The following is a 20798-nucleotide window of genomic DNA, read 5'->3' on the forward strand; positions in this document are numbered from 1 at the left end:
CTGTTGAACTGGTCTAGATTTAAACTGTGTATGGCCAGCTTAATTTTTTGCAGCACGCTTCCTTCTAGCCTTAATATGGATAGTCGCCCAACATTTTTTTTTTTAGAAAAGTTCTGCTCTTTTTAGCTTCTCGAGGGCAGTCAGATCTTGCCTGATTCAACTTCTATTTAGCTGCCTTTTGCTTACATGATTGCACTGTTTTTTTTTCTTGCAGATTGCTACTCAGATTGCAGTTTTAATAGCTAAAGTGGCAAGGCTTGATTGTCCCAAGCAATGGCCTGAACTTATCCCAACTCTCGTTGAATCTCTAAAAGTTCAAGATGACCTTCGTCAGCACAGAGCATTGCTTACTTTTTATCATGTGACCAAGACTTTGTCTTCCAAAAGACTTGCAGCAGATAGGAAGCTCTTTCAAGACGTAAGTAAATTCTTTGTCCTGTTTTCTGATCGCAGGGTTTTCACCTTGAGCTGGCAGTGTAGAGATTTAGGCCCCTTTCACACATGCGGACCGTATGTCCGTATGTCCGTATTTCATCCATCCATTTGCGGATGAAATACGGACATGCATGCATTCCTATGGGATAGCGGGTGTCAGCGGATGAACATCCGCAGACACTTGATATCGTCCGTCTCCGCTATGGTCTGATTCTGGAGACAGAGGAAAATCCTATTTTTCTATTCGTCTGCAGAGCGGATTGGATGAACACGGACAGACAGTCCGTGTTCATCCGATCCCTCATAGAGGAGAGCGGACATCTGACAAGGTGGTCCCTGCACACTGAGCAAGGGCTGCCCTGTCATCCGCCGGCTCAGCAGGGATAAACGGAGTGATCCCCGCTGAGCAAGTGAATCCTCACGGGGCGGATCATTACGGATCCGCGGAGATCACATTCCAAAAAAAAAAAGAAATGCTGAGCTGATAACATTTATAATGTGCATTTAAAGAGGATTTCAAATATAATTTTTTATTTCATTGGTTTTCTTTGGGACATATGTTAATGCTATATTAATGGTAAATTGGTGTGCTTATGATCAGTTCAATTTGGAAAAATCCATCATTCCTGTAAATTTAGTTTTTGTGTATTTTTTTTTTTTTCCCTCCTAATGATTCAGAATGTTTACTTGAGTTCCAAATCTTTTAGATATAGCCATAACATTTATTTTGTTTTAGTCAGAGTAGGTAACAATGAAATTCAACCTATTTGTGGTATTGACAGTAGCCATTAAGAAAAAAATTACCAGAACAGTGGCAAAGGTAAAATCGTTCAATAGGGACACCTATTCCTCTGAAAATGCTGTTGTCTTTAAAACACAAGTAAGGGAAAGCTCACCTGTGGGTCACAGACAAACCCCCCCCAAAAGATTAAAGCCCCTAGCTGTTCTAATGGGTGGGGTCAATAAGATTCTGAAATGCCACTGTCGAGCCTCTCATGGTGTCTGAAAAGGATTCCCCAGACTGCATTCTCCTGTAGATCAGACCTGGGGTATATGCACTCAAGTGTTCCAGAATAAACAGATTTCTCATGCTGATGATGATTTATTACTTTGTTACTAACCCACATACTTCACTACCCTCTATATTATTTGAATTTCAGCGTTTTGGAACCCTGAGTAACTTTAAAGTAAACGTTATTAACCACTTCAGCCCCGGACCATTTTGCTGGCCAAAGACCAGACCACTTTTTGCGATTTGGCACTGCCTCGCTTTAACTGACAATTGCGTGGTCGTGCGACGTGGCTCCCAAACAAAATTTGATGTCCTTTTTTTCCCAGTAATAGAGCTTTCTTTTGGTGGTATTTGATCACCCCTGCGGTTTTTATTTTTTGCGCTATAAACAAAAATAGAGCGACAATTTTGAAAAATACACATTATTTTTTACTTTTTGTTATAATAAATATCCCCCAAAAATATATAAAAAAACATTTTTTTCCCTCAGTTTAGGCCGATGCGTATTCTTCTACATATTTTTGGTAAAAAAAAATCGCAGTAAGCGATTATTGATTGGTTTGTGCAAAAGTTATAGTGTTTACAAAATAGGGGATAGTTTTATGGCATTTTTATTAATAGTATTTTTTTTTACTAGTAATGGCGGTGATCAGCGATTTTTATTGTGACTGTGACATTATGACAGATACATCAGACATTTTTGACACATTTTTGGGACCATTGTCATTTATACAGCAATCACTACTATATAAATGCAGTGATTTCTTTGTAAATAACACTGGCAGTGAAGGGGTTAACCAGTGGGTGGCAGTGTAGGGGTTAAGTGTTCCTAGGGGTTTGTTACTAACTGTTGGGGGCTGGGCTTTCATTTAGTGAACACTGATCTCTGCTCCAATCACATGGAACAGAGATCAGCGTCATTAGTTGCTAGGCAGAACGGGGAGATGCTGTTTACACCGGCATCTCTCAGTTCAGCTGCCCCATGAGACGATCGCGGGTATGCCCGCGGCGACCGGACTCACGGGGGTCCCGACCAGCACGTGAGAGTGCCGCCGCGCTCTCGCGATGGCAGGCCGGCAAATTTAAAGGGACGCACAGGTACACCCATTTGCCTGCCCGTGCCATTCTGCCGACGTACATCAGCGTGCGCTGGTTGGGAACCGGTTAAAATCAGAAATCCTCAATGTGTCACTTACACCACAACAATTTACGGCACTAAGAAATAATTTTTCATTCAAAATTTGTTCCTCGGCACTAAAATACTTAGGCATTATAATTTCTCCCGACCCAAGCCACTTAAATCCAATGAATTACATCCCCTTTTACAACATAGTCTGCAATAGGATGCTAATCAACACTCGTGGTTTGGGAGGATAAACATATTGAAAATGGATATAATACCTTGGTTCCTGTACATTTTTTTTTTTTTTTACCTAGTTAGATTTACCTACCAGCGATGCTCATCAAGACTCTAAACCAAAACATGTTCTATCAACATTATATAAGATGTTTATTATAAAAAATCATCCTGAGCCCCCGGAATTCATAAACAAATGGACGAATGAGGTTAATGCTCAAATTGAAGTTGAAGAGTGGGAGAAGGCATTTAATCTAACACATTGTCTGTCTCCAACAACTAAAGCACAAGTGATGAGCTATAAGCTCCTTCAAGATGGTACTGGAGTCCACTATCACTCCAGCACATATATCCAGACAAATCAGATATATGTTGGCGGTGTCATGCAGATAAGGGCTCACTGCTCCACATTTGGTGGAAATGTCCCCAAATTTTTATCTTCTGGGAAAAGATTATGCAACCACAGTTACTGGGGAGTCCATTCCAAACACGCCTCAAATTCTCTCTATCATACCAGGATCATATAAAACCATTAAATAAGTCTTCTTGGACATTGGTTGACAGCAGCGAGACTGGTTATACCCCGGCATTGGCGGTCAACACAGTCTCTATCGGTAAATGAATGGGCCATAGAAATAGATAATATAGAAAGATTAGCGATACTTTTAGCATATGAATTAGACTCACACGAGGAGTGTTTGCGGATATGGGCCCCCTGGAGGTTATATATGGAAACAACAAGAAATTAGAAAACCTCAAGGGAAAGGAATTATAGACTATGGAGTTGTTAGACCAAGCTTTAATATAAGAAATGTAATTTTTTTCTTTTTCCTTTTTTCTTTCTCTTTTTTTTTTCCTTCTTCCCCCTTTAGTGTTTTCTAGTGTGTTTTTTTTTTTTTTTTTTTCGTTGGATGTGTGAAAAGGTATTAATCTGCGTGATGAAACAACCATACTTTTTATATATGTATGACTCTGTGTATGTTTGAACTTGTTTATGTTTGTACAATAATTTACAATAAAATTAGATTGAACTAAAAATAAGTGAAAATATTACAACAAAACCTATGATTTATTTCATTTTTTTGGCATATCATGACACTTTTAAATTAATATATTTAAATTAATATCTTTAAATGAATAAAGAGGAAGTAAAGCGCTGCTTTTTTTTTTTTTACCCCTGACCTGCAAACTAAAGGCATAATGTGCTAATATGCATCATGTACTAGCACATTATGTGAAACTTACCTGCAAATGAAGCTCTAGTTATCGCTGCTGGAGGCCGCATCCATCATTGCCCGTCTTCCTTTTGGGTCCACGGACTTTGGCTATGTGACTGGCCGGAGCCAGGTGACGTCACTCCCGCGTATGCACACGGGAGCCGGCGTTAATGGCACAGAATTCTGAAGAAACGGCATGGGTGGCCGTTCCTTCATAGCGCATGCACCAATGACATTATGATATTTACAGTACCTATAGGTACAAACAATCAATAGTTGGAGTTAGCATCAGGAACCTGTCAGCTGCCTTGAAAACATTTTCTTAGTGCCTACTGGCTCACCTAATGTCAAATTTAAACTCTGACTTGAGTGCAGTGTTCATAGCTTGTTGATACTTAAATTATTTTGCCTACAAACTGAAGATTAGGAGGTGGGGTTTCTTATCAGTCTGAAGAGAAGCACACATTCTTTATCATCCAACCTGAGACCGACTCCTCCTTAGCCCATGGACACACTGGGATTGATTTGCTAAAACTGGAGACTGCAAAATCTAGTGCAGCAGTGCATGGTATCCAGCTTCTAAGTTCAGCTTCTTCATTTAAGTGTTGGCAATAAAACCTGGAATCTGATTGGTTTCTGTGCAGAGCTGCACTAGATTTTGCACTCCAGTTTTTGTAAATTCACCCCATTCCGACATTCATTCCAATATCTGCAGCGATGCTAGCTGTTAATGTCGCACAGATGTTGCACTGTGTACCAACGACAAGCAGGGGTCAGTGGATATATGTTTAATATTTGCAATGCAGCTTATATTTGTTAAGTTCCCATTTCTTTTTGCCTAACATACAGTTAACATATACACAAGATGACTTAGAACCATCTGTTTTTGATGGTAGGTTTCTGTGATATGGATGTTTGGTTGTTTTTGTGATCATAGGGTGATTGAAAATGCTTGAAGTGTCCTGCTATGCAGATCTTTTTACCTCCTTTTTCTTTTTTCTATCTTGAAACAGACCCTTCTGTTTACCTACACTTAGCGACATATCCTTGCTAGTGCCTTGGCTGCCAAATCCATCAGTTAGCTACAGATCACTTTATATCACTGATTTATTAATATTTACTTAGTGAAATGCCAATATATTGATGATTTCACAAATTTTGATTTTTGTGTGATGCATATGGTTAAGTACTGACACCTAGCGCTCATTCATTTTGGTTTATTTGATTGATTATTGTTGTGCGCTCTGCACAAGATGGTGGGAAGAGCTGCAGGAGTGGTTCATCATAGATTGTAAAAGGAACCTGTGGTACAGTGTTCTTTGGATCAATAAAAATGTAGTGAAAGTAAAAATAGTTTAAGTTTGTTAAAATATTTGTACTTGTGTCCAAGAGTTCACATTTTCAAACTTTTTTGTATGCATCTGAACTGCTTTTCTTATAAACGTCAATGCAAATACAAAAGAAACTCAAAGCCACTTGATCCAACTCAGAAATAACTTGCTGAGCAACTGAAAAAACAAATCCATGTACCTTTAAACCTCTCAGAAACACCAAAAAAGAAACTGCATTTGACTTGTTTCTAAATTTGAAGTTCTTCTGCACAAACTCTTAAAGATTAAAGCAGAACTAAACCCTCTTATTCTTTACAGCCAAATAACCTGCCATCTTAACCACTGTTTGTTCTGCAGTTGCTGTGTTGTTGCACATGTATTCAGTTGTGACACCAGCCATTTGATGGCTTGACATCTTGATTGAAAGCACACACAGAATGCAGCTCGGCCCAGCCCCCCACCTCCTCATTACTGGATTTGATTTACAGCAGCAGGAGCCAATGGCTCCCACCGAGTCCAGTGAGGAGGGATAGCTAGAGCAGCGTTGGAAGGAGATTGGACTCTGGTAAGTATTTAGGGGGGGTGACAATGAAAGATTTTTATTAAAGTGGAGTTCCACCCAAAATGGAACTTCTGCTGTCTGGATTCCTCTCCCCCTCCGGTGTCACATTTGGCACCTTTCAGGGGGGAGGGGGAAGCAGATACCTGTCTAATACAGGTATTTGCTCTCACTTCTGGCAAAAGATCACCTCCAGTATCCGCCCCTCCTCCATCCTCCTCGCTGTCTTCTGGGAGACACACAGGTCCCAGAAGACAGCAGGGACCAGTCAGGATGCACAGCATGCTTGCACATGCGCAGTAGGGAACCAGGCTGTCTAACCGCAAGGCTTCACGTCCTGTTTCCCTTACTTAAGATGCCGGCGCCTCCACCCGGAGGTGCCCAGGACAGTTAAGTGTTCTTATTTTGAAAGTCAGCAGCTGCAGTATTTGTAGCTGCTGACTTCGCTATAGCTTAATGCAGAGAATGCATTAAGGCAAAAAAACCTTTAGCCTTTACAACCACTTTAAGGGTAACATAGTTCTTCAGAGCCTCAGACTTTTCCTGTTACCTGCTTTCCTCCAGCCTGCTCATTGGGCTCTGATTGAGCTTCACTCCACTGGTCTGGTTCTCCCATACTCGCTGCCACAGCTCCGGCTCTCCGTATTGGTACTGTCACGCTCTACATGATTCTTGGTATGTGTGAAATGATTACGGAAATGTATTATACAATTCAATATCAAATAATTATCCTAGCAGTTCTTAAAACATATACACATAATGTATGTGGAATACATGACTATACTGAGGGGACATTTATTATATTTGCTCAGTGCTCTACTTCAGTATTTTTCACAGATGCAGAGGGAAACTAAAGACTGGTAACAGATTTTAATCAACTTTTCCAACCTTACGTGATAGATAAAAATTGGCATTTGTGACAGCATTGATAGGAGGCACAATAGCACATCGCTCATATGCTGCAATAGTCTTTTTGTTGATGAAAACCCAGCTGTAATTCACTGAATTCTATTCCAAATGTTTCCATGGCCTGCTCAGACTGTAATTTACATGTGCAGCAGACAGTCATTTTATTTTCATAAACACGTTTTTTAAGATGAATATGTTTTGATATGTCTGACGCCTTTGCACTTGAGGTGTTTTGGTGAATAATCCAGTCCATTTCTTCCTAGGTTATGAAATCACCCTCAGCATCACAAATAGCTTTTTCCAAATTTTTTTTTTTTTTGCTTTAAAAACATAAAATGTTATGGTTATGTGTATGGTTTTACTGGCCAGGTTATGGCTTAAAGAGGAAGTAAACCCTGATGAGTTTACTTCCTCTTTTTTTCCCTGCAAAGGTAAAGCATAATGGACTACTATGCATCGCATAGTAGCCCATTATGTGTCACTTACCTGACACAGGAGCCAGCGAAGCCACGCTGTCCCCTGTAGTCCGCCGCATCCATCTTGCTGGTGGCGTCTCGCAGCTCCGCCGCTGTCATTCGGCAAAGCCGCGATGACGTCACTACCGCGCATGCGCACGGGAGTCGACAAATGCGGCAGCTCCATTCTTGGAACTGCCGCGTTCAGTGCGCCTGCGCGCCGCTGTCTACGGCGCATGCGCCGTAGACAGCGGTGCCCGTTTTCGGGCAAATATCTCCTAAACCATATAGGTTTAGGAGATATTGCTTGGACCTACAGGTAAGCCTTAATCTAGGCTTACCTGTAGGTCAAAGTGGTTTGTAAGGGTTTACAACCACTTTAAAGTGAACCTGTAGACAGACTGTGGTCGTTCAAGTATTTACACGTTCTTTAAAAGTTGTGAACGATCCTCACCAACCCAGATTGTTTGGGGAAAAAAACATGCAGAGATGTGCATGTCCTGCTGAAATGTGCGTGTGTGTGTGTGTGTATATGTATATGTATGTGTATGTATGTATGTGTATATATATATATATATATATATATATATATATATATATATATATATATATATATATATATATATATATATATATATATATATATATATATATAATATATTGGTTTGCCTTGACATACACGTTTACTATTTCACATCCTTAGGGCTCTTTAAACGCCCTGGACTTAGAGTGGTTCAAACAAGCTCTTGGTTCAGCGGCCGGTCAATTGTTCAGTACAAGTGATCCGGGCGGCTCTACTTGGGACGTTGCTTTTGTAATATGTATGAGATGTGTTGGTAAAGAAAACGATGTCCGTTAGACAGACACAGACACTCTTTAGAGGATGGGCTGAACGGGCTCCACTTATTGCTGATTGTTCAATACAGTGCATTCGGAAAGTATTCACAGCTCTTCACTTTTTCCACATTTTGTTATGTTACAGCCTTATTCCAAAATGGATTAAATTCATTATTTTTCTCAAAATTCTACAAACATTACCCCATATTGACAATCTTTTAAAATGTATTAAAAATAAAAAACGAAAAAAATCCCATGTACATAAGTATTTACAGCCTTTGCGCAATACTTGAAGCATCTTTGACACCAATTACAGCCTCAGGTCTTTTTGAGTACGATGCTACAAGCTTGGCACACCTATTTTAGGGCAGTTTCTCCCATTCTTATTTGCAGGATCTCTCATGCTCTATAAGGAGCGTCGGTGCACAGCCATTTTCAGATCTCTACAGAGATATTTAATCGGGTTCAAGTGTGGGCTCTGGCTGGGCCACTCAAGGACTTTCATAGCCCTTGTACACACGGTCGGAGATTCCGACGGAATGTGTCCTATCGGAGCGTTTTGTCGGATATTCCGACTGTGTGTGGTCTGCATCGGACTGTTTCCATCGGAATATCCGAAGGAGCAAGTTTTCCAACCTGCCGGTAAAATTTTCCGGATATAGTCCGACGGACAAAGTGCCACGCATGCTCAGATCACATTCGTAGACCAAAGCTATTGGCTATTAGCCTGAACGTAGTCCCGTCGTAACGAAATAACGTCATCACGTTATGTACAATCGCATTTTCCATTAATTTAGTCCGACCGTGTGTATGCAACATCACTTCTGGACCTCTTCTGGAATTAATCCGTCGGAATTACTCCGACGGATTTGGTTGTCGGAATCTCCGACCGTGTGTACAAGGGCATGGAGTTGTCTAATAGCCACTCCTCCGTTATCTTGGCTGTGTGCTTAGGGTTCTTGTGCTGTTGGAGGATGAACCTTTGCCCAAGTGTGAGATCCAGAGCGCTCTGGAGCAGGTTTTCATCAAGGATGTCTCTGTACATTGCTGCATTCATCTTTACCTCGATCCCGACTAGTCTAGTTCCTACCTCTGAAAAACAACCCCACAACATGATGCTGCCATCACCATGCTTCCCTGTAGGGATGGTAATAGCCAGGTGATGAGCGGTGCCTGGTTTCCTCCAGACATGCTTGCCATTCAGGCCAAAGAGTTCAATCTTTTTTTCATCAGACCAGAGAATTTTCTTTTCTCATGGTCTGAGAGTCCTTCAGGTGCCTTTTGGCAAACTCTCGACAGACTGTCATGTGTTTTTTACTGAGTAGTGGCTGCTGTCTGGCCACTCTACCATACAGGCCTGATTGGTAGAGTGCTGCAGAGATGGTTGTTCTTCTTGTAAGATTCTCCTCTCTCCACAAAGAAAAGCTGGAGCTCTGTCAGAAGGACCATCAGGTTCTTGGTCACCTCCCTGACTTCTCCCCCGATCGCTCAGTTTGACCAGGGGGGCCCCGCTATAGGAAGAGTCCTGGTGATTCCAAACTTCTTCCATTTACGTACTGTATAATGGAGGGCACTGTGCTCATTGTGACCTTCAAAGCTACAGAAATATTTCTGTACCTTTCATCAGATCTGTGCCTCAATACAATCCTGTCTCGGAGGTCTACAGACAATTCCTTTGACTTCATGGCTTGGTTTATGCTCTGACATGCACTGTTAACTGTGGGACCTTTATATAGACAAGTGTGTGCCTTTCCAAATCGTGTCCAATCAACTCAATTTATCACAGGTGGACTCCAATCAAGTTGTAGAAATATCTCAAGGATGATCAGTGGAAACAGGATGCCTCTAAGCTCAATTTTGAGTGTCATGGCAAAGCTGTAAATATATACAATGGATTTTTTTTCGTTTTTAATACATTTATAAAGATTTGAAACAAACTTCTTTCACATTGTCATTATGGGGTGTTGTTTGTAGAGTTTTGAGGAAAATAATGAATTGAAACCATTTTGGAATAAGGCTATAAGGTAACTAAATGTGTAAAAAGTGAAGCGCTGTGAATACTTTCCGTCTGCATTGTATCAAAAGGGATTGATGTCGCACATTTACTATACATGCAAATTAATGTATTCACTTTGACTAAACTGTGGCATATATAGGTGACCTGGTGATATACAGTAGAGAGATGGTTTTAATGTTCTAGAGTTCTCAGCCTTATTTTACGTTAAAGGGCAGGGATGCCTGCAACTGTTATGTATTCATATTTCCTGTATATCTCAACGTTTGGTGAAAAAAATAAAAAAATAATAATTGCATGAACTGCGTTTGTGTGGCATCCATCCCTTTTGAAATCTATTTTATCAACCGCACGCCAAAGTTTCTTGCTCGATCCTTGTCAAAGGTTTATTTTTTATTTATTTATTTATTTTTTAATGACACTATGTATAAGACTGAACAGTTTTCAGCATCCCTTCATCAGGTGGATTGAACAAGAAAGTTTGTAATGCCTTGATGGCTCTGGATAATATATGTCTATATCAAAGTTTGGTGAGTGTGTATATGTATATGTCTCTCTGTCTATCTAGATAGCTATCCTCCTAAGTGTTTTATCATATTTATATGCTTCATTTAATTTCAAGTCACTGGCTCTTTCTTTGTCACAGTAATCTGAAGCGCAGACAGTGTCTCTTGGCTGGAGGGTTGAATTCTCCTGAATTCTGAATATTCCGTTTAATATAAAATGCTGCTCACCTCTTGTTTTATTTAGCCTCATTTGCAATTAATGTAGAAAAGAAATGTAAACATTAGCGCAGTGAAGCATCCCACGGTGTGTAAGGAGTTTTCTCCTTGTATGCTCAGCTTTATTTAAAGTATGCTTTAGATGTGAGCATGGAGACCAGTTCTGCAAGCTGCAAGCATATTCCTGTTCACTAGTTCTGGTTCGTTTTTTTTTTTTTACTTAAACAACAAATGTCTCCCAAAATCCCCATATGCAGCAACCTCATTTTGCTTGCATCACCACCCACTTATTAAGCATCTGGCCTCCTTTTTGTTTTAAACCTGTGTGTGCTATTTTCTCATTTGGTTTAAAAAATACTTGGAAATTGCACGGTGCCAAGTAAAACTTGGTGAACTCGTAAAGGTTATACTATATCTACTATGTATGCAGTAGAAATGCATATATGAGAGCTGTTTTATCTGCCACAGGGTTTGCAGTTTAAAGCGGCTCTTTGCCCTGTTTGGGGAAACAAATAAGCAGCTACAGGGGTAGCATTGGGTTAGTGCTTTCCCCACCCAAACCTGTTCTTCACTGGTCTGTGCTTTGTGAATGGTCCTACGGCCTTCTAGGACCTGTAACATGTCCCAGAAGGCTGCTGGCAGCCACGGCAATCTGACCGTGGGTGGGTCCCTGTCACAAAAAGGTACCGGAACTCCCCCCACCCTACCTCCTGTCTATGCTATGATACTGTGCGATGATCCACATGTCAGCATGTTCGACACATGACAAGCACATGTAATTGCAGGTTCTCTAGAATGCCTGTTTTACAGAAGCTGGATGTTCGTCCATCTTCTGTTGGACGGGCTTGGTACACATGGGGCCAATATCGAGCTGTATGAGCATAAACCTGAACGAATTTTCCCTAGGAAGGTGTTGTGCAATGAAAATGTGCGAACACGCATATATGTATATATAAATATGTATGTATGTATGTATGTATGTGTGCAAGTTCACGTAAAACAAACACCTGACTCTCCCATTACTGTCACATTGTAACACCAATAGGGGTTAACCTGCCTCTTGCCTGAATTTAGGGCTGATAACTGACACCATGCCCAGGCTTAACCAACTCAATACCATACATATATGTGATATGGTTTTTTACAGCCAGTGATGATGCACAAATGTACTTTACTATGCTCTCCTGTCCCATTTGGGAGCCTAGTAAGGTTTCAACCTTTGGCATTGGCTATATGTTGTTCATCCCTTGTGATAGCAGTAGAGTTGATAAAAAAATAAAAAATGTAAAGAACGGTATATTACGAAAAAAATGTAAGCTCCTGGAGGAACTAACAACAGTCAATTACAGGCTAGCAACTTGCAGTTCCTTGGTAAAGTAGCACATGTGGAGTGAACAGCATCTTCCTCTACCTTCTGCCTCCCTGTAGACATTGATCCCAGTTCTACTGCTTGCAGAAATGCTAGCCCACCTGGCTGCCACCAGCCAACCTGGCTGCTTCCTCCTCCCAGTCCTCCTGCCTAACACACACGTGGAGACTCCCCATGGCAAGGTTGGATGAAGACTTGGCACACTGCTGGCTTCAGGAGAAGCACTGCTACAGCTGGAAGTCTCTCCCATTGTCTGTCCCTGCACCTTGTTGATCTACTCACTGTCTCTGCTTCTCTCTGCTGCCTGTCTATTTTCCAAAAAGGGGTAATTTGGGGGATATTTGTACTGCCCTGACATTTCTTGGCCTCAAGAAATTAGATAGGTCATCAGTACATCAGGATTGATCTATTTTCAGATACGACATCGTTTTTGGACTTTATAACTTTCCTACAGACTAAATAATATTCACAGATGTGGGTTATTTTTCACAAAGGGAATGTAGCAGAATATATTTTGGCCTAAATTAATGAAGAAAGATTATTTGCAAAATTTTAGAACGAAAACAAAGAAAAACTTGTTTTTATTTTCCCAAAAAATATTTCGGTCTTTTTTGATTTATTTAGCAAAAAAATAAAAAACCTAGTAATGATTAAATAACACCAAAATAAAGCTCTAGTTGTGTGAACAAAATGATAAAACCTTCATTTGGATGCAGTGTTGCATGACTGTGCAATTATCATTCAAAGTGCAACATCGCTGAAAGCTGAAAATTGGCCTGGGCAGGAATGGGGTAAGAGTGCCCTGTATTGAAATGGTTAAACCACAATGTTTTACATTTTTCCTCTTGAGTTTGGATGAGACTGGTCAGTTTCTCTATTTGTATTGGACTAATAGCTTGTTTGTCTTGTAAGAAAATAATTCATTATTAGAAAACAGTACAACCCTGCTCTGCTTTTAAATCATTTAAACTGTTTACCGAGTGGTGAAAAATGTCATTCTTTATTTAAAAATAAAAATAAAAACTTAATTTGGTTGAAATGAGTTTGCAGATTGTTTCCGTGACACGGTTGCCAATGTTTATCTTCTGTATACGTGAGTCATCAAATCCAGGGACAGAACGCAACAAGCCCCCCCAATCCTCACCCGCTCTCCTCTTTTGCCCTAATTTCTTTGCTATTAAGTAATTGCCTTTTTTACGTTTTGTGCCGGAAAAAATATTTTCAAGTCCTGCAGTGCCAGTCCCCAGCTAGTTTAGAGGACAGAATCAATTTCTGATGTAATGAATATATTTTTCCCCATCGGAAGCTGTTGCTATGGCAAAGCCAATGCCGCCATTATGCACTTAAAATGTTACCTGCTTCACAGTGTGTCCCAACAGTTTTTAACATCTCCGTCTGTAACATTGAGGTAATTGAAGTCTAGGCCGGAAGGTGGCATGAATCAAAATCTCCACTTATAACATTGTGCCTCTGACAGATATGACAGCTATGACTGGCTTGATTACAGGCAGCGGGAGGCTTTTTTAACATTTATTTTGTTTATGATGCAGCAGAGCTATAACTGAATTAGCCTGCTAATGAAGGCATATCGTATTGAGAACAGAACCACAATCAGATTTATGCCAGCTGAGAAATATAATTCTGCCAAAAGTTTGCTATTGCGAAGAGCCACAGAGAATAGGGCAACAAGTCAGAGCTGGTTAGCGCTGTAGTTTGTATCTGTGCACAGTAGGTGGAGCTGTGTTACCAGTATAATTCTGTAAAGGAAGGACTGAAATATTTGGATGTCTATAAGTGAGTGTATATTTTAAAGTTACCCGTCAGAATATATATATATATATTTTTTAAACTTTCTAATGTGCAGGGGTAAAATAATTGGTTGCTGCTTCTTCTGGGCTTCACAATTCTTGTGTATTGTCCAGTACATATGAACAGATCCACTTGAATCAGGCTGGCCAAAAAGCATCCACTTTTCCACCAATCCTACATATTTAAATAAAATAAAAGCTGTATCCCATTTTTTGGAACACACCAGTGAACCAACTACCAGCCAACTTCCTTATAGCGAGAGAGCAGCAAATATACTGTATAATCTCTTCCGTGCTAATACTATGCCAATTCATTTGTTGTTGGTGTAATTAAGAGAAATAGTACTGAAAAAAGGACGGACTCTCCCTTTTATAGCATGATGCTGGTGGGAACACCTAGACTTCTCTCCTGGTGAAATGGTAGAAGGGGCCGTTTGAACACCCAACCCCTTTCAATAAAATGCATAGAGGTAATGTTACAGAAATATTATTGTGAATATGGTATCCTCTGTAAAGTGGCACTAAAATCAATTGAAGTACGTATTCTTAATCTCCTCCGGTCTGCCCCACATACATTTTACTGCAGCAGAGCAACCCTTCGGTGCTAAATCATGTACCTGCATGTTACGCCGGCGATTCGATCCCACTGTAATTGGACACAGTGGGACCCGATGTCTGCCTGGACCCGCCGATCATTCCAAGACAGAACGGCGGTATGTAAACAACGAAGATCGCCATTCTATCAGAGAAAAAGATGGAGCTCTTGTATTTCTGCTAAGCAGGAACACGGATCTCTGTCTTCTCCCAGTCAAAGTACACCCCCCACAGTTAGCAAGAACTCCCAGGGAACACATTTTAACTCTTTGATTGCACCTGATGTTAACCCCTTTCTTGCCAGTGTCATTAGTACAGTGACATTTTTTTTTCTTTTTTTTTTAGCACTGATCAATACTGATGTATTGTTGTCACTGGTCCCCAAAAAGTGTCACTTAGAGGTTTATTTACTAAAGCTAGAGCGGGCAAAATTAGTAACAATTCTGCATAGAAAACAATCAGCTTCCAGGTTTTATTGCCAGAGCTTAAAGTGTTACTAAATCCAGTCATATGAAAATAGCCCCCCCAACCCCCCCCCCCCCCCCCCCATGCCCACAGTTTATAAATCTTTTTTTTATATTAAAATACTGCCACTATATACCTTTTTTGGATGATCTGTATACCACGGTTACATGATGAAACTGCACAGTTTCTCCAGTGCTGAGAGATTAGGTAGGAGGAGATTTCCACTACAGCCTGTATACACGCCCACATGTGTGATGTCAATATGCAACCTGGCTAGCTCTGAGAAGAAGTAAATGTCCTCTCCAGCATACAAAAAAATAAAATAATTGAGCATGTGCAGGTCAGCTACCTTGCCTGTGCTGCCTAGCTGGCCTTCCCCAGATACAATGCAGGAGGGGGAGGATGCATACAGGATAAAACAGCCTTTTTACTCAATGCGGAGGATTAACCCCTTAAGTTCCACAGTGAGTATAACAAGCATGCTATACTGCATATACAAGCTGATTTAACTGTTGTGGGTTTAGTAACACTTTCATTAAACAAGCTGAGTTGAGAAGTTGACTGGTTTCTATGCAGAAATGTGACAAATTTTGCCCTCTTTAGCTTTAGTAAACAAACAACTTGGTGTCAGATTTGTCTGCCTGCAATGTCGCAGTACCGCTAAAAATTGCTGATCGCCGCCGTTACTAGTAAAAAGAATAAACGTTTCATAAATATATCCCATAGTTTGTAGATGCTATAACTTTTGCACAATCCAATCAATATACACTTTTTGGGATTTTTTTTTTAACCAAAAATATGTAGCAGAATACATATTGGCCAAAACTGATGAAGAAATTTATATTTTTTACATTTTATTGAATGCGTTTTATAGCAGAAAGTAAAAAATATATTTAATTTTTTTCAAAATCGCAGAGGTGATCAAATACCACCAAAAATAAAGCTCTATTTGTGGGGGGGAAAAGGACACAATTGTCAGTTAAAGTAACTCAGTGCCGTAACGCAAAAAATGGCCTGGTCATGAAGAGGGGGCTTAACGTAAAAAAAAAAAAAAAAAAATCCCTTCTATTGCTCTCAGCCTTTTCAATTTTTTTAGATAGAAAAAATGTCACGGAACACAATGATGAACCAAATAGCAGCAACAGGGCATATATTTATTCATGCGTTAAAGTGCATAAAAAGATGTGACTAATCTATAACTAAAGAGAAAAAGAAACGGCTAGCATTCAAATGTACAATGATGCAGTCCCTGTGAACAACTAGATGGCCTGGTTTGTGCACTCCTTGAACATCCTTTATAATGAATAAAGTGCAGAGGGTCCCACCACGATTTTTCTTTTCTGCTCTGCTCTGACTTCCAGTTATAGGGAGGCTACATTCGTTCTCCATGGTCCCACTGTATGTAGAAATGTAGCCACACTCTCTCGCTTGCTTCTGAGATGGACTATGGGATTTGTAGAGAGTATAGAGCAGTGCACTGCTCCAAACAAACGGAAGTGAAGGAATAAGCTCACGGAGGACATTATAAAGAGGCAGAAAAACAACGAACGATTTCCTGAAAAAAAGACTATGAAGTAGTCCTAGTCAAATAGTGGATTTTGGAGAATAAGGATATTTGTTTAGTGGCACTTTAACTGCAGTTGGCCCATTGAAAATGTGGAGACATTTTTAAATCTGGTACTTTGAATGAGCAGGGTCTTTTAACAGGAAAGAACCCCACAGAGCATTCTTTGACATTGGATTTAATACATTGTTAAAAAAAGGGGTGTTATTTTTCCCTGGTGGCGTACATATTTTTCATTTTTTTTCTTTACATTTTCTGTCCCTGTATAATTATGGGGCACACGGGTATCTGTGTACAACAAAAGGATTACCATTACCTTCTCTGAGGTCCATTAACACCTCTACGTTTCTTTTTTGTGCATCCTGGAGGAAAGTACAATGCTTTTTTTTTATTTTTTTATTTTTATTTTTTTTAGTGCTTAAAAGGTAGAATATGCCTTATAGAGGACAATAAGAAGAACTATAAATGAACTTTTATTCAACCTTGAATGTTGGGGAACATGGTTGATTGGCTCGTGTGTTAGCATTGCATGTGATACTCAAAATCCATAGTTTTGTATTTGTATTTAATATGTTATAGGGTATTTTAAGAAGAAGTAAACCCTGATGGGTTTTGCTTCCTCTTTATTTCCCTGCAAATGTAAAGCATTATGGGGTACTATGCATTGCATAGTAGCCCATTATGTGTCACTTACCTGAAACTGAAGCCTGTGATGTCACCGCTGTCCCCACTAGCAGCGACCATCTTCAACCCTCTTCCTTCAGTGGCTGCAAACTCCGGCTCTGTGACTGGCTGGAGTCATATGACGTCACTCCCACGCATGCACACAGGAGCCGCCAGTCACGGCATGGCCCCTTTAGAAACAGCATGATCTGTCCTTGCACACACCGTAGACATCGGCGCACGGCTTTATTGTAAATAGATATTTCCAGCACCTACAGGTAAGCCTTTATAGCCTTACCTGTAGGTAAAAGTGGTGGTACTGGGTGTAAAACCACCTTAATTTACACTAGTGCTATACAAATTGCATTCAGTTTATGACTGTAGTGATTTAATATGAGCGTCAAATTCGGTGTATAGCAGCTATATATATATATATATATATATATATATATATATATATATATATATATATATATATATATATATATATATATATATATATATATATATATATAGGTTTTTTTCATACATTTTGTACTTGTTTGCATAGAGTTTGTTTTTTCTGCAGGTTCATCTACAATTTGTGCACTATTGAAAGTTTTTTTGGATTCACACGTTGAGCCACAGCCACTCACAGGATACATACATTTATTATTGGCTTTTCTTTTTTTTTATGTGCCAATGCACGTTTTTGGCCTCATAGAATTCAAAGGGAGTGCATGAAAACACATAAAAGAAACACATGAAAATCCAGACACACGAGGGCTAAACTAACCTTATTAAGTAAATGTTTTTTCCCCCATATTTGAACCTTCGAAAGTACTAAAAATATAATTTTGTTTTGGAGCCTTTTTTATATTTTATTCTGAAAGTGTTGCGCTAGAAAGAACAAATTACACTAGCAAATGTGTGCCAGTTTGAGCATAGAATAGTCGTTAAATGGAATCTGCTGCCCAGTGAGTTTGAGATGGGTTATAACCCAAAAAGATGCCTTGTTGGTGTCAGAGGTCCAATGGCCTTCACAGTCACCAGATCAAATTCCAGTAGAGCTGTGGAGAAACTAGAGTTTCGCATCATGGATTTTCAGCTGACAAATCTGCAGCAACTGCGTGATGCCATCATGTCAATATGGGCAAAATGTTTCCAACACCTTTTTGAATCTATGCCACGAAGAATTAAGGCCGTTCTGAAGGCAAAAGGGGGTCCAACCCAATACTAGCAAGGTGTAACTAATAAAGTGGCCTGTGAATATATATGGACAACTCTATGCAGTCTGTGATAACAGTAGCTTGGCTTTCAGATCAATTCTCAGCCTCTTGCATGCGTTTGTTGTTCTCAGACAGTACTTAAGGCACAGTGAGGGTTCAAACTTGATTCACTCATCGCAAAGCCTGGCCAGCCACTTTAAAGAGTTAAGCCATACGTATTTTTTTATTTATTATTTGGCTAGATTCAGAATAATTCAAAGTTTTTCTTTTGCATTCATAGGCTTTAATTTCTTAGGAAAAATGTTCTAGATGCTGAATGTGTTCTCTAACAACAAGCAAAAAAGGCTAAGCTGTCTGTTTATGAAGCAGGGATCGCTGCTGATCACAGCCCATAAACAGTTTATGAACCAGAGATAATCGGGGGGAGAAGTGTTTGAACTTGTTCTCCCGCCGATTATCTCCACACATGGAGAATCCTCATTGAATGACACAGCAACGGCCAGTTTATGAAGCTGCAATCTGAGCGCTTCACTGGTGATCTGTGTCAGAATTCACACTCCCCGATTCACCAGCTCAGAGGTGGAGAATCGGGGAGTGAAGAGGGAATGTGGGGGGACCTGAGGGGGAAAGAGGAAGATAATTAACTTCCTTATGCCTCGTCCAGACCCCCCAACACTGTAACCATGTCCCCCTGTCATATTTATGTGTGTGTGTGTGTGTGTGTGTGTGTGTGTATGTGTGTATATATATATATATATATATATATATATATAGTGTGTGTGTGTATATATTATGTAGGGGGATGCTTTATTTTACTAACATTAATCACACCGTGTGTCAGTGTATTGAGCTGTGATAATTTATCACTGCTTAATAAATTGACATCTCTGTGTATCAGTGAATTTCTAGTACTGTAATCTCGTAAAGTCTCACGAGATTGCAGCATTAGGGGCCGTTCTCCAGTGTTAGAAGCGTTTGTAGATCACTTCACTTCTCGAAAGGTGAAGCGATCTACTCCGCTTTATAAACTGGCATACAGAGGAGAAAAATCTCCTCTGTGAATGCCGGAGAATGAAGCAGTGAATAGATTTCACTGCTTAATAAAAGGACACCTTAGAGTGAGAATGCAGAGAAAAAAAAAATATTTTACGTGAAAGGATTTGCCCAAGATTCTGGGCTCTTTGCAATGCCGCTTTTGAACACATGGCAGCTAAATGAAAATAAAATACATTAAAGTCTACAGTGCTGTGATTTGATTAATGCTGTGAGCATAGTTACACTTCCAAGCATTGTAAAAGAAATAATGGGATTTTTTTTTTGTAGTGAGCCTATTTCTGATAGTAACTGTCATGTCTTTTGTTATAGAGGTGCCTGTACTATTATTTAGCCATTAGGTGTCTTGATTACTGTCATAACACAATGTACAAAGGACCTGCAGAATTTCTTGATTTTCCTGAGTGTAATATGTGCTGAAAGTGTTCTTCACATTCTTGATGATCGTGTGACATCTGTTTATATATTTTACAGTAGTAGAAGCAGCAAGATGACTAGGGGTATCTGCATTTACAAATAAATAGTGTACCTTAAGTGACAAGTGATTGCAGAGATGATTGAAGAAATGTACTGTGATGGAAGAAATGTATTTTCAGTGATATATACCCTTTTAATGTTTAACTAAAGGATTTTTTCATTTTGGATAGAGCAAGTAAGGGTTATAACCCATATGATGTTTCTTGTTGGAATTTGTGTCCCATTGGGGAGATTTCCCTTCAATACCTGTCCCATAGCCAGAACAAGAAGTGAGAAAAAAAAAATCACTCCAAAGCGAAGAAATCCCTGGCTGCCACCAGAACTAGTTGTCCCAGTTGGAAGATTTCCCCTCTTATTAGTGTTCTAGTGGTAACCCAAAATTTGGGATTTTCTTTTACTTTGACTCATGATGATAATAAACAGGACGAATAGAGAGGATGAATCCCCCCTAACAAGGACACAGACAGCAATAAAAACTGATAGGTGTTCTAATCCCTCTTCACTCTATCCAAGACTAAAAACAAAAAAAAAACTATAACCATAAGACTATAGTTACTTCTCCTGTAGGTCACGGTATTGCACTTGGTTCTGCATTCCTGTGACCCTGATTCAGCCAGCGGTCTGAAGTCCTGTTAGCTGCCGGTCCAGGCTCTACAGGAATCCTGACCATAATGTCAAGATCCAGCTGGCCAAGCCTCTCAGTGCACCACTGAGAGCCTGAGCCAACCACTTCCACCCTCTCCTCCTAC

At 39.9% G+C, this 20798-nt stretch overlaps 1 protein-coding gene across 1 annotated transcript in view; it reads left to right on the plus strand.

The window, feature by feature from the left end:
* IPO11 (importin 11) overlaps positions 1-20798 on the plus strand; it is a 703238-nt gene that overhangs the window by 77018 nt on the left and 605422 nt on the right. Inside the window, exon 5 of the mRNA XM_077462617.1 lies at positions 215-418. Within this exon, the coding sequence (XP_077318743.1) occupies positions 215-418 (204 nt within the window). The remainder of the gene's footprint in view (positions 1-214; positions 419-20798) is intronic.

This window comes from Lithobates pipiens, unplaced genomic scaffold (assembly GCF_037356315.1).
Source record: "Lithobates pipiens isolate NorthernLeopardFrog02 unplaced genomic scaffold, aLitPip1_a1.2 Scaffold_3, whole genome shotgun sequence".
NCBI classification, from domain to species: domain Eukaryota; kingdom Metazoa; phylum Chordata; class Amphibia; order Anura; family Ranidae; genus Lithobates; species Lithobates pipiens.